We start from the raw sequence: 14,951 nt of genomic DNA on the forward strand, positions 1-14,951 counted from the left end.
CTCTGCTACTGGGATGAAAGGTGAACATTTTGCTGCTGTTCTGAGAGGCCAGGGATTTTGCAGCAAGCACTGAGGACACACACACGACCCCAATAATGAGCTCTTGGTGACCCATTACTCACTGATGGATCCGCTTGTGTCTAAGGGGTGCGTTTCACAGGAATTACCCACTAGCCGACATCTTTAAAGCAGTTGTCCAACAGGGTTTAAGAGTGAAGCAATAGCCAAGTGTGGTGGCTCATGCCTTTAATCCCAGCACTAAGAAGCAGAGGCAATCAGTTTCCGTGAGCTGCAAGCCAACCTGGTCTACAGTGCAAGTAGCGGGCTGGCCAGGGATAAGGGATGGGACCTTGTCTCAAAACAAAACAAACCACAACAAAACAAAACAACAAAGGAGTTTAAAATATTAAAAGAATCAAACAAAGTGGGAGACATGCCTAACCTTTTGTCCCTGTGACATAATGCTGTTGTTTACAAAGTTTGCACTAGAGAGCTACATGATTAAGCTACAAAAACCAAAAACCAAAACACCTCAAAGCCAGGCGGTGCTGACGCATGCCTTTGATCGCGGCGCTAAGGAGGTAGAGGCAGGTGGATCTCTGTGAATTCGAAGCCAGCCCGGTCTACAGCGTGAGCTCTAGGACAGCCAGAGCTACACAGTGAGACCCTGTCTCGACAAAACAAAACAAAACAAAACAAAACAAAACAAAACAAAACAAACAACCTCCACACCCCAGGAAAAAAAAAAGAGAGATAAAAACCCCACCCTCCAAACATGAGGTGAGTTTGTGGTTCCGTGCTGGGCTGCACTCATCAGCCGTAGGCTGAGGACGAGGTGCACCTGCTGGCGGAGAGCCTCTCACCTGGGTTAATCTCCCGGTAGGTGCCGATGCCATAGGCGTCTACTATGTTCTGGAAGCCGTGCGTGAACTTGTTGGTTTTGTTGTACGTCGGGGGAGTCTGGTTTGTCTGCATCCTGTTCAGAATGGAGGGGACAGTGGAACCGCTGTGTTCCTGGAACACATCAGCAACGTGTTAAAATTCGGTTGCTCTTACAGCTACACAGACGCACATCGATGGATCACAGTTCAAACTGCACACTTAACACATGTAGCTTCCAACTACACTATCCAAAAAATTCAAGATTACATACATTCTCAGTCTTTAGGAAAACCAGGGCTAGATCTAAAATTGACAACAGATGATTGCGGTTGGGTATTGGATGCAGGTGCGGAGGTGCACGCCTGAGCTCCCAGATGCTCCAGGAGGCAGAGGCAAGGGGGCCGGACTCAAGCCCAGCCTGCCCTACATAGAGAGAACTGGTCTCAACCAGTGAAAACAGCAGTAAACTAAGCAAACAGACTGTTTGCTTTGCAGGCAAACAAACAGACAAACAAATAAACGAACAAAATGAGTGAGCTTTAATTAATTCTTAGGAAGTACATCATTATAGTGGAAAATGTTAAGCCAGGCACGCTCAGGAGGCCAAGGAGGAAGGAAGGACCACTTGAATTCAAGAGTTCAGGGTGAGAGAAAGCAAAACACACTCTCTACCCCTCCTCCCCACCTGTCCTTCCTTCCCTAGGGCATGTGGTCCAGATAAGATGTTCATGAAGTGACTAGCCAGACACCAGCTCTTCCTCTGCTGCCCAGCGATACTGCAGGGTTCCGAGGGACTCCTTTCTCTCTCTAGCATAATCCCTAAAGTCTCGGTGTCTCTGCTCTTGCTAACACGCCCATCTCTTTATATTAGTCCCTTTGTCTGCTTGAGATTTCCTCGTAGATTTCTGTTCAGGGCCTGGGTGTGACTGCAGCTCAACCTGCCATCCTTCCTCCTGCTGGGCCCCAACTTCCGTGAACTTCCCCCCCTTGTTTTTTTTTTTTGTTTTGTTTTGTTTTGTTTTTTTTGAGACAGGGTTTCTCTGGATAGCCTTGGCTGTCCTAGACTCACTTTTTAGACCAGGCTGGCCTCGAACTCACAGAGACCCTACCTCTACCTCCCGAGTGCTGGGATTACAGGAGTGCTCCACTGTGCCTGGCAACTTCCATGAACTTTAATTCCCGGGAGCACACAGCTTTGGTGCCTCAGAACCATTTTTAATTCTTCTTCCTGTACTTTACTGAAAAATGAGGCTATCTATTCATTTTCCCTTCAGAATGTCCACACATCCATCTTGTTTGTCAAGTCCTGCCGCAGCCCTGATCAACGATAACTTTATGTTCACGGCAGTCTCCTGACTGGCCATGATCTCTGCTTGTCATGATCTGCTGATCAGACTTTCAAATCTGCTTTGATCGCAGCTCCTTAACTCACTGCCTCGCTAACCTCCCACAGTAAATTTTAAATCTTGTAACCTTGGAAAAATCGGTCCTAACTGGGCTTCGATCTACGTGGTACACTTTTAGCGGCTACTCTTTCAGCTAAACCATTATAAACCCTGTTCTCACCCAACACCACGTATCACTGCACTATACTTCTAGCCTTTCTCTGTAGTAACTTTTTTTTTTTTTGCTTTGTGAGGTTTTTGTTTGTTACAACAAGGTCTCCTGTAGCCCAGGCTGGTCTCAAATTTACTAGATAGCCAAGGATGACCTTGAACTCCTGATCCCCTCGCTGTTACTTCCCAAATGCTGGAATTCTATGGATATGGATATGCCACCACCCCTGGCTTATGCAGTGCTGGAGATTAAACTATGGCTTCATGTAGCAAGGACTAGCCATACATGCTCTAACACTAGCACTGTGGGGGCAGAAGCAGGTGCATCTCTGAGTTCAAGGCCAGTCTGGTCTACAGAGTCCAAGACAGCCAGGGCTACACAGGGAAACCCTGTCTTGAAAAACAAACTTACACTGGGTGCAGTGGCGCAGCCCTGTGATCCCTGCACTCTGGGAGGCAGAGGCAGGTGAATCTCTGTGAGTTTGAGGCCAGCCTGGTCTAGAAAGTGAGTCCAGGACGGCCAAGGCTACACAGAGAAACCCTGTCTCAGAAAAAAAAACAACTATAACAAAACAATAACAACAAAAAGAAAGCAGCTAACTACCAAGCGGGAGCAGTCAGAGTGAGTCAGGAAGCTGATGCTCTGGCATGGTCTGCCCTGAGGAAGCACCGTCATGACCAAATCCCTTCACACCACCGAGCTGCAGGTTCTACTCTGTAAAATACGGCCAGCCCCCCAGGCAGCAGACAGAGCGTACTCTCAGAACACAAGAAGAACTCGGAAAGCGAAAACGCCCTAAATCCGAAGCTGATTAACGGGAGGCTCTCCTCCTGCCCACCACATCCACTCCTGGCTGAGACTCACCGTGCCTCTTCGAAGGGCAAACTGGATGGAGTCGAGGTCAGTGACAGGGCACCAGACTTCTGCAATCAGGCACTTCTGAGTGACGTCGATGTTGCACAGGTTCAGGGTATGGTAGATGGCCTTCATCTTCCGCACCTTGATGAACCAGACCCGGATGTTCTTAGCAGCTGCCTGCAGAACCCTCTGGCGGTGGTCCTCTGTTTGATTCAGAACCTGTTGGGAGAGGAAGGAGTGGGGGAAGGGCTCTCTCCAACACAAGTCTTCCATCACAGGACAGGATGGCGAAGTGGCATCACTTCCTAAAAAGAGTCACCACGGAACAGTCTTATTCTTCCCCCCCCAACAAGGTGTATTATTTGGAGTCCTATGGGTTTGGGGTGGCAGGGGTTGGTCAAATTACAGGAAATGTGCGTTTGTACAGTGCTAGAGATGGGCCTTGCACATGCTACACAAGTATGCTACCGCTGAATTATGTCTCTAGCTCAGGAAGTTTGAGTTCTGGGTCAGAGGTCATGTAGCTCAGTAGTAGAGGAATTTGCCTAGCATGACACTCTAGGTTCAATTTCTAGCACCATGAAAAAAAAAAAAAAAGAAGGAAAATAAGTTCTGATTAAAACTACCTTTATTTATCTTCAAGCTGATGACAAACTGAAAAATCATGTAGCTAGACCCCTGGCTTGGTTTGCATTGTTTAAGGTCACTGACTTTCTGGGGGCTGGAGAGATGGCTCACAGTTAAGAGCCCTTGCTGCTGCTGCTCTTCCAGAGGGCCAGAGTTTGGTTCCCAGCACCCATGCCAGGGGACCCCTAACCACCTGTGACTCCAGCTCCAGAGCACTTAATGCAATGTCTCTGGTCTCAGGAGACACGTGCACTCACATGCACATCACCACACAGACACACATATATACATACATATAATTAAAAATAAAAATAAATCTTTTTTTTTTCCTTTGGTTTTTCAAGACAGGGTTTCTCTGGGTAGCCTTGTCCTGGATTCACTTTGTAGATCGGTCTGGCCTCAAACTCACAGAGATTCACCTGTCTCTGCCTCCCCAAGTGCTGGGATCACAGGTGTGCGCCACCACACCTGGCCAAAATTAAATCTTAAAAACAAAAATGGTCAGCAACTTTCTGCACAGGAGCCGAACTTGGGTAGTGGGCAGTGGGCAGCAGCAGGCCCTGGCGCTTAGAAATGAACAAGCGCACACTGAAGCGTGGCAAGCTGATGTAGGCGGGAAACGGCTTCTGTGCTGAGCCTTTGGAAACCGTGTTGAGGGAGGAACAGGGACGGTCCACATTCCCGTGTCGTGTTTATCATCAAATATGTAAGGCTTTGGCTGCTCCAGGAAGCTAAGGAGCTGGTGAGATGGACAGCTCAGCAGGTAGAGGTGCTCGCCACTAAGCCTGATGACCTGAGCCCCGTTCCCGGGACTCACATGGCGGAAAGAGGTGACAGTTGTCCTCTGAGCTCCACATGTGCGCCATGGCGCACAAGCGCACACGTTACGATAAATGCGATGAAATAAAAATGTAGTTGAAAGAAATGAAGCTAAGCTCCCAACTGGAGGAAGCCGCAACTACCCACCGTTACACTTCTGTCTCACAGATCTCTGCATTCTGTGAGGAGGAAAAAGCTTCATATTAACTCCGTAAAGGAAAAAGCCTCCCCTCATGGGCAGCAGCTACTCCCTGAAAAACTGTCCTGCACAGAGGAGGTGTCTTCTGTAAATTAAAAAAAGGTGCCATCATGCTTGGGAAACCATGTCCTTTTGTGACTATTTTGCAGTGCTTTGCAACTACTGGAAAGACGGGGAGGGAGTAAGGCTCGGAATATGGAATATGGAATATGCAGGGCATTAATTAAGGACATCTTTGGTTAAGAACACTGAAGTTTCCTAACATGCAATCTGAATAACGCTTGAATTTGCAACCAATGTTTTATTCGACTTTCTCTTTCTCCATGCTACTCCTCGTTATTCAATCCCTTTGAAAAGTCACAGCTGGACTTTTTTTTTTTTTAACTTTTCAAAAATTGTGTGTGTGTGTGTGTGTGTGCATGCTTGTGTCAAAGTGCATGATAGGGGGATAAAGGAACAACTTTCAGGAGTTAGTTATCCCCTCTCTGCTCTATGGGCCCAAGGGGTCAAACTCAGGTCGTTAAGCTTGGTGGCAAATGACTTTATTTGCTAAGTCATTGTGTTGGCCAGCCCCTAGCTGAACGTTAAAAAGTTCAAATTCTAGTCATTCATAACAGCTTCTGCACATTCTCTTTAAATCTACCGATAAGCCTAGAAGAGAGTATGATGGCTTTGACCCCATAACGTGTCAAAATGGCCTCTATTACACACCAATAGTTTTTAAAACAAAACAGAACAAACAAACAAACAAACAAAAAAAAACAAAAAAAAAACAACTTTCTGTCTTCCCACAGTTAAAGAGGTAAGTGTATCTCAAAGGAGCCAGCAACTGGTCAAGCTGGTGGATCACATATAGCGGGGCTGGAAGTAAAATGAGAAAGGAATTGAAATGGGAGCCAACATGTATCTGTGACAATGTCACTGCTACAAAGAACGGCCTTAGGATGAGGTATGCTTATTAATTTTTTAAGAAAAGCAAACAACTACCACACTCTTCTTTCAAAAAGTAGCAAGCCTCCCTGGTCACCTCTTCCTTCCAAATTTGCACGGCTCACCACTATTCCCTTACAGCTCCATTAGGACAATGATGTGCATGACTCTTGAATTGTAAATTGATAAAAATCTAACAGTCTCTGACTGGGTTCAAAAGTCAACTCTGGGCTCTTCGGCTGGATCCTGTGGTTAAGATCAAAGGTAACCAGAAGATGTATCATGCTGTTAAAAGAGAGAGTGTGAGGACAGAAATGGCTTGTCTGACCTTTCTTTTTCTTAATGGAGCACATTTCAGAAAAAAAGATTAAGGCTGGGAATAGTGGCATGGCACATGCCAGTACCAGTACTTGGGAGGAGGAGGCAGGCAGCTATCTATGAGTTCCAGGCCAGCTAGGTCTGCAAAGTGAGACCAGGACAGCCAAGGCTACCACACAGAGAAACCCTGTCTTAAAAGTCCAAAGACAAAAAAGAAAGAAAACCATATTATTGTAAAAACATCTCAAATTTATGAAATGGAGGGGAATGGACTGTTCGTAAGCAATAAGAATTCTAGATGCATAGCATTCCTTTCTTGTTGGAGGATGGCTGACTAATGCTATTTTTAACAGTCCTGTCCTGAGATTTCGGCAGTTCCCAGCAGGACTTACTACCCACACACATTTCTTTTTTTGGTATCCAACTGTTGCAGGTGCCTCAGTGAACTGTCAAGTGTTCAGGGGAGGAGAATGAGTCACTCCTGCAGCACTTGACAAAGTCCAGTTCCCACGGTCCCACATACCATTTGGAGATCATCGATCCTGGTATTGACTCCAGAAGCCATTTCTTTCCTCTCCTGTGGAGTCTCAGGACAGGGATAGAGGGAGGCCCGGAACCTACAAGATACGGGAACCTTTAGGAACACTGGAGTTTCTTAGAGGACTCAACTTAAATCCTCCCGTAAAGCAAAGATAAACACCACTAGACTGGGCTGTTGTGACAAGCGACATCAGTCACTTGTGTGAATGAACAGTCTGGATGGTCTCTGCAGCTATGAAATCACTCTGAGATTAAACAAACAGTAAGGGGCTGGAGCAATGGCTCGGCAGTTCTGAGCACCTGCTTCTCTTTTAGAGCCCCCAGGGTCAGCTCCTAGCACCCGTGCAGTGGCCCACACCCACCTGTAATTCCAGGTCTAGGGGATCTGACACTCTCTTCCGGTCTTAAGGGCACCAGGCATGCGTGTGGTGCGCATACATACGCATGCTGGCAAAATAATCATAAACACAAAATAAATAATCCCTACCAAAGAATGTTGAAAAGCTAATTAAAAAAAAAACAATATTCATTATACGTTATTACAGAAAAATGGCATGGAAAAATTTCTGTCCGTGACACAGAATTCCAGAAAGTTTATGGAGTGCCTGTGGCACTCCGCTGGCATACGAACCCACTGTCCCTGAATAAAGGAATTATGGGTTTGCTGGGGGTTTTGGATGGGGACGTGAGCATTCGTGTGTAGAGTGCCTGTGTCTATACGTATGTGTGTGGGCAGGAGCACGTGCGTGTGTGTGTGTGCATGTCTCGGAGACCCAAGGTTGTCACCACGAGTCTTCCAGGATTGCACTCCACCTTAGTGACTTAGGCAGGGTCTCTCAATCGATCCCAGAGTTCGCCCGAGGAGCGAGCCTTATTAGCCAGCCTGCTCCAGGGGTCCCGGCTGCCACAACCACCTGGGGATCAGAGCCCACCTCGTGCTCTCAAAGTAAGATAGAAAAGTAGATAGAAAAGTGAGATAGAAAAGTGAGGCCTGAGCTACTCCTGCTGGTTTAAAGTATTCCTAACGTCATTCGCTGTGTAAAATAGAACTAGCAAGAATCTACGCTTCACTTTTCTGAGCCGTAAGCAGACACCATAGCTGTGGCTCTTGGTTGGGGGCAGGCATCTCTTACCCTTCACAGATTTTCTTGACCCTGTTTTTCAGCTGATCACCTTGGAAAAAAATGATGAACACAGACTTGTGCACGTAGTCACCCTAGGTCCCAGAAGGAAAAAACAAGAGTTTAGAACTTTTCAATACGGATGAAAACTTCTTTTGAGACAGTCTTATACTGCAGCTCAGGCTAGCCTGGCACTCACTGCGTAGCCGTGAACTCACAGCAGCCTTAGTCCCAGACTCCTGAGAACTAGGCTTACAGGTCTAGCTGAAAAGCTCTAGAACAACTAAACCTGGGTGGCATCAGGCCTTCTGTAATTTACCCCGATTCCATCTCTTAAGCTTCATTTCTGTAACTCCAGATTCACAAATATCCTCCTGTTTCCAGGTATAAGCAGAAGCCTGAGCGAGATGCTGAGGGGATGCTCAGCACAGTGGAGCTTGTTTCTCCGGTTCTACTTGAACTCTTGTATTTCCGGGGTGACAAAAGCATAGAGGAGAAGAAACGGAAGGAAGCCTGTCTGTTCCTGGGCTTAGAGAGAACCAGATAAAAAGATCTGACTGAATACAAGGCACTAAGTCACTGGCAAGAATAGTGGTGTTGGCTCTCAAGAACCCTACTAACTTAGATTTTATGGAACAAGAAGGCAGATAACCCCAAATGCTAAGCTCAACCTCAAGTACAAGGATGGCAAGGAAAAAAAATCAGAAAAAAAAAATATATATACATACATATATACATATATATATGAGCATATGAGCAATTAACCGAGATTTCCTCAGGTTGCCTACAATGCCTCACTTACACAGTGTATACTGCTTTTATGAAAGAAAACAACTCTAGAAGGCTACACAAGCTAAAGAGGGAAGAAAGTTAGATACTCAGTCCCTAACTCTCCTGGCTAAACTGGGGCCCATTCTTGGCGAGTCTGCTCTGCTAGAGATATCACGCCCCGTTTTCCTGGCTTTGTTGATAAAATTATATTTCTGTGGTGAGGAAACTTGACTGAACACCCCTGAAGGGGCTACAGATTACAACGTTTCCACAACCCAAGGCAGCCCGAAAAACTACACCTCAAGGTTAAAGCGTTCACACTGTCACCGCGTTCCTACTCAGTGAGGAGGGGTAAAGGCCACAGAGTGCTACCCACCAGAGCTGAGAAGCTTCCAAGTTAAATTTCTCTCAGGACAAAAAAATACTACCTTAAGACACTCGCAAGGTAAGCTACCTGCAGGCTTCCAACAAGTACCAAGGCAAGCGTGATGCGCAGTCCCCGTGGCACACCTGCCCTCATCTTGCATGTATCCCTGCTTAAAATTAAGTTTCTGGTTCTCCCAAGAAACAAGCAGATAATAAAACCTGAGAGTAAAGTTTTCATCAGCCTATAAAGATTAAGGCTTAGGAAATCTATCTTTTTATGCATGATATTACCAAATTTGGAATGAGGTATCTTGATTTTATGTTAATTTACATAAAAGGCCATTTTTCTTCCAGCCCAGATTAGTAACAAGAAACACATAAAGCTAAGGTTCAGAATAATTGATGAAAATGTACAAAAAAAAAAATCTACACAGGTGAAGTTTGAAAATATGTTTTTGTCATGTATACAGATAGGTATACATGGAAGGAGATAAGTTAAAGAGAGGGAAGCGAGCCTTCAAGCGTCTTAAGTGAGGGCCCCTTTGATGAAGGCAGACCTAGGTGGCGCCATGCTGTGCTACTGCTCTGGGCTAGGCCTACTCCACAAGACACAATTTCCTTGTCTTACAGTCACAGGATCCTCCAGCGGGTTCTCGATTTCAGCCTGTCTCAGGAACACATTCCCTCGGCACACTCGCCAAAGCATGCGCTCAAAGGTAGGGATCCGCTCCCGGTTAATGACACCAGCCACGAAGCTGTGGGGAGAAGAGTAGGGCAGATTGGGAACCCCAGGCCAGGAGATTTAAAACAAAGCGGCAGAGGGAGAGGGAGAGGGGAAAGATTATACACTGCACGTAAGACCATATGGTGTATTGTCAAGAGGGCTGGATATCTGCCATGCTCTTCTTTCTGACCTCATCTCTGCACCCGACAGAGGGCTGACAGAAAACCCAGGGACTGAACTCAGACAAATCTAGGAAAAGCTCAATGGCTCAGAACGAAGTGGCTCCTAGAGCAAATCAGTCCTTAGAGTCATGATTCTCCTCACCCTACCCGCCTAAGATTAGACACAAGGCTTTGACATGCAGGCAAGTGTCTCCAGCCTGAGGTTTAAGACAGGACCTCACTATGGCCCAGGCTGGCCTCAAATGCATGGTTTTCCTGTCTCTACCCCCTGAGGGATGGACGCACCCCTCAGGTACATGCATGCACCACTCACTGCTCTTTTGAACATCAAAGAGGAACACAAATTCACCAAGGCTGGAGTGCTACTTACCCAAGTCGTAAAGGTGCTCCTCTTCCCATCTCATTTGGCTCCAAGAGGGATGAGGATTCTTCCAACAGGTCTGGATCCGCCATCTGCTGATGATGCAATTCAGCCTGAATTCACAAATCAATTAATATCTAATGAAAATAGTTAGTGGCATGCAGGGAACGAGGAACCAGGAGATGGGTTCAGAAAATAAAGACAGAAAGAAAAAAAGAAAAAAGAAAAAGAAAGAGGAAAAAACAAAACCAAAACAAAATCCAAAAAAACACCAAAAGATAGACCATATCCAGAAGAAGAAAAGAGTAATAACAAAGGAGAAAGGAAAACACACAAGCTAAAGAAAGCAAAACTTGCCCAAAAGAGCATCTGGGGAAATGGTCTTAGAAATAGAGAACAGAAGAAAAACATGATGTGGTGGTGACATGTATAAATCTGTTACTAGGTGGAAGTCATTTGTTGTGTTCTTCAACGCTTTCCTGAACAAACCTGGGCAGGAGCTGAAAAATCCTTCTTTTTGACAGAATAACAAACAAAAGACAGAACCCCAAACAGCTTTGCAGATATTGTGACTATGTCATTTCTACCCGGCCACCATATAGTCTGCTTCTGTGCCAGCATGCAGGAAGTAGGACACTTTCAAGTATGCAGCAACCTGGAGCTAGAAAGGGCACCGCTAGCCTCTGGTAAATGCAGAACATGAGGGCTGTCAGCATGGCCACAAACAAAAATGCCCCAAGCATGAGGTTTAATAAGAAGCTCAACATCAGGACCAGCCTGCATTCATGAAGACATGAAAAAGAGAAAGCATCCAAAGGTTGTGGTTCTTGACTAGAAATCTAGGAACGCTGAAAAGTCTGAGTAGACTTTACAGCAGAGAATAACAACCAAGCAGAGTAAATGAACAGGCCCAGATAAATGATCTAGGGCTCCTGACCTGGCTTACTTGGTTGGATTTAAAATGACTTCCACTAGGACAGTTTATACAATGAAGTGAAAGCAAAGGTTTTCCCATAGAGAGCTGTTGTTTCCTCATCTCTCTCCCTTAACACCCCTAGTCTCATCAGAATGGAAAAGCTCCCCTAAAACATGAACTCCAATCAGCCTCTCCACTACCTAATATACCCAGCTGTACTATTCACACTCTACGTTTGACCAAAGACTAGAAGAAGCCAGAACAATCTCACCATTCAAAAAACAAACAAAATACTAGGAGAAATCCCTTTCATTTTCATTCCAAATTTCAACATCAGTTAAACTCTGAGGAAGAACAAAGGCACATGCTTGCCTTATATGGGAAAGTCGTGGACCGTACATATAACATAAAGGGGGAAATGGTGTAAACCAGATAACTCTGAAAGGCAAAAAAGTAAAAGTACTTGTTTTGGGAAGTTAGGATCAGGGATGATGAGGATTTTTAAAGCACCTAGGGCAGAGGAATATTGTCATCTGACTAGAAAGGGTTAGGATGGGTTAACGGGGACACTGGTTACCACTCAATGTCATATGGGTAAATAAGGATTCTTTTTTCAATTTAGAGACAAGTCAGCCAATAGAAAGCTATATGAACAGTCAAATTATTACATCCCCATGATTCCTGGGGTGCCCACTGGTAAAATGAATAACACTGATTACTCCCCACAAGACTCTCCTACTGGCTTATGTGGTTCTCAGGACCTGGCGCTTACTTACTCCATAAACACTTAGTCAGAGAGAGCCAACAAGAACAGGGTATACTCAGACTCAACTGTTCCAAAGATGGTATTTGGGGCTGAGACTTAAACAAAACAGAATTAAAACTAAACAGAAAGATCAAATTCTAAAATACTAATTTCACCACTTCAGACTGAAGAATACCAAGTCTTAGATAGGAAAGTCAAAATATTATAAATGAAATTGTGCCTGTTGGGAAACTACAGTGACCAGAACTAAGAGTCTTTATAAAAAAGACCTAAAACCAAAACATGACCACAGAAACCATTGTTCTCTCTCTCTCTTCTTAGGATTTATTTATTCTTATGTGCATTGGTCTTTTGCCTGCATGTATGTCTGTGTGAGGGTGCCAGATCCCCTGGAACTGGAGTTACAGACAGTTGTGATCTGCGTGCGTGTGTGTGTGTGTGTGTGTGTGTGTGTGTGTGTGTGTGCGCGCACGCGCACACACTGGGAATTGAACCCAGGTCCAATCTAGAAGAACAACCAGTGCTCTTAACCACTAATCCATCTCTCCAGCCCAAGACCATGGTTCTCCAGTAACAGTAACACTGTCAAGTTCTCTAAGTCGCCTGTTATTGTCTCCGAGTTGCCCGTTCCCCACTGAGAACACTGAAAACCACGCCTTACAAGCAGCACGCTGCTGGATGGAACTTCAGCTCTGTCTATAGCATTTCAACATAAGCAGCACGTCCAGCCAAGCTACGTCAGCTAAGGACTCTTTAACTGTCTAGCTACAGTGAGAGAGAAAGGAAATGTCACTCCTTAAAGTGCTCACCCACAGGAGATGGCAGATGGAAAACAAAAAGAAAGAAAGCAGATGGGTGAAAAAAACGCAGAAGGAAAGGGAGGCAGGGATCTGCATGCCATTAACCATTACTTTCCCAGTCTTCTTTACGTTCTCATATGTTATGGTGCTTATGGTAAAAGATGCAGAGAAACCTCTCCAGCTCTTACAGTTCTTCATAAGCAAGAAGACTAGAAAAGGATAATCATTAATAAATCATCTTAAATGCTCTGGGTAAGAAATGGCTGCGTTCGTTATATTAACAATCATCTTAAATCATAAGAATAGTCAATATACGCTTACTCTTCCCTTTCTACACACCCTGCCGATTATTGTCACCAATAGGAAAGCATCATTTTCTGATTTAGCCATTTTTGGATGATTACTATGAATTAATTGAAGTCATCAAATTATAAGAAAAGAGGAGAGGTTTGCAGCTGGCAGTGTTTGGTGCCATTTGCAAACATTACAATTTCAAACACGAAGCGAAATGTCATTCCGAACTGAATTTCCGACGTCTGAGGTCCCAGGTGTGCTCACCTTCCTGTGTTGCTTAAATGTGCACCTTCGTGCACAGTGTGATAGCTCAGTGAGATTGGTCTGTGACAGGGGCAGCGGCATCTGCGATTGCTCTTTGGCAGCAGGGGCAAAGGTCTATGGAAAGGGACCGGGCTTCAACTATGGAGTAGTGGCAAGAATGGGCCAGGTGCCGGCTGCAGGTGGTGAGAAAGAGCACAGTGATTCTGGCCAGAAGACTTTCTGCACTGCTGTGCCGTGCTTGAAATGAAGGAGGATGGATGAAAGAAGCAGTGGAGAAGCTCTCACAGCCAAGGCCTTATGCTCAAAGCGTCTGGGAGATTAGGGCTGGCATAGCTTTGCATCAGAAAGAGAGAACAACCCAGCATGGATGGGGGATGAAGGCCAAGAAGACTTGGTGTCTCTTTGCTAGATTGGCTCTTAATGTTTAGACCTAATAATCATAAAATAAAAATAAAATTCCATTTACATTCTTTCTGCCTGTCTTTTAGTTTTTTTGTTTTTGTTTTTGTTTTTTTTTTTTGAGAGAGGGTCTTACATAGTGAAGTCTAGACTCAAAACCTCAATGAACCTGAGGCTTGCCTTGAATTCCTGGACCTCCTGCCTCCGTCTCTCAAATGCTGGGATTATAGGCATGCACCACCACACCCAGCTCCTAACTACAATTTTTAAGTAGCAAATTATTTTCTAAATGGTTCATCTTATTTTTACTAAATTTTTCTGGGGGTGGGGAATACGACAGTTTCATTGTATAGCTTAGGCTGGCCTTGAGTTGGCAATCAGGAGGATCTCAAATTCAAGGCCAGCCTGGGCTACATAATGAGGTCCTGTGCCCCCATATAAAGGCAGTATGGATGGTGAAAGAAGCCCCAGATGAATGGAAAAGTAGCTGAGCTCTGAGTACGATATTAGGTAGGATACACCAGGGCATCTTGGACTTACTCATCTGTAAGTCCAAGACAGATCTGTGGGCATATGCACTATTATGCTCAGGGGTCTCCCGACATAACCAAAGGACGTAGCCTTTGAAAGAAGGGACTGGGTCTTTCTCAACCTGTACCTCACAAAGAGTAAGTGTTCGTTATCCACTCAAGGAATTGGATTCCACACTTAGAGGAATCATACGACGTAAGTGGCTTTGCCTGTGACAAAGATCCTAAGCACTTACAGATCTCATTGTCTCACACCTTCTAAAGTGATCGGGCTTAAAATTCTCAGCTTGGGGGCGGGCAAACAGATATTCATGGGAAGTTTCTATTAGTTTATAACCAGACTCTTCCTCTTGGGAAGACGAGGTAGTTACATACACATGAGCTTTTCTCGTGTCTTTGATTTTAACATGGCTTGTCTGAGTCAAATCAGTAGTTACTAAAGAATGTATCACATCCTTAGTAGATTTTTTTTCTAGTTGGCGGTTTTCAAAGCAGCAGGCCTGTGTTAAACAGCTAGCTGGGCCCTGCCCCACCCCTGCCCCCACCCCCAGCTTCTAACTCAGAGGTCTGCGGGCGGGGACTGGGTGGGGACTGGTCGTTTGTATTTCTCACAGGGCTGCTGGTGCTGGCTGGACACCTCGGCTGCTGTGGAGGGCTGGTCTCTTCTGGGGTGAGGCCAATTTAAAGTAAAACTGAGAACATTTCAGATGCTAACAAAAACAGATCC

At 45.2% G+C, this 14,951-nt stretch overlaps 1 protein-coding gene across 7 annotated transcripts in view; it reads right to left on the reverse strand.

Annotated features, from left to right (window-relative positions):
• Atp6v0a1 (ATPase H+ transporting V0 subunit a1) overlaps nucleotides 1-14,951 on the reverse strand; it is a 53,377-nt gene that overhangs the window by 25,417 nt on the left and 13,009 nt on the right. For 4 of the 7 annotated variants that reach the window (XM_021641145.2, XM_021641144.2, XM_060386692.1 and 1 more), the window contains exons 6-11: nucleotides 10,265-10,368; nucleotides 9,617-9,743; nucleotides 7,864-7,946; nucleotides 6,714-6,807; nucleotides 3,304-3,516; nucleotides 864-1,014 (exon numbers count right to left, since the gene is read on the reverse strand). In XM_021641145.2, coding sequence (XP_021496820.2) covers nucleotides 864-1,014; nucleotides 3,304-3,516; nucleotides 6,714-6,807; nucleotides 7,864-7,946; nucleotides 9,617-9,743; nucleotides 10,265-10,368 — 772 coding nt within the window. The remainder of the gene's footprint in view (nucleotides 1-863; nucleotides 1,015-3,303; nucleotides 3,517-6,713; nucleotides 6,808-7,863; nucleotides 7,947-9,616; nucleotides 9,744-10,264; nucleotides 10,369-14,951) is intronic. The other 3 variants (XM_021641146.2, XM_021641147.2, XM_060386693.1) reach the window with 1 other exon arrangement.

The sequence above is a fragment of the Meriones unguiculatus genome, chromosome 7 (genome assembly GCF_030254825.1).
Source record: "Meriones unguiculatus strain TT.TT164.6M chromosome 7, Bangor_MerUng_6.1, whole genome shotgun sequence".
NCBI lineage: Eukaryota > Metazoa > Chordata > Mammalia > Rodentia > Muridae > Meriones > Meriones unguiculatus.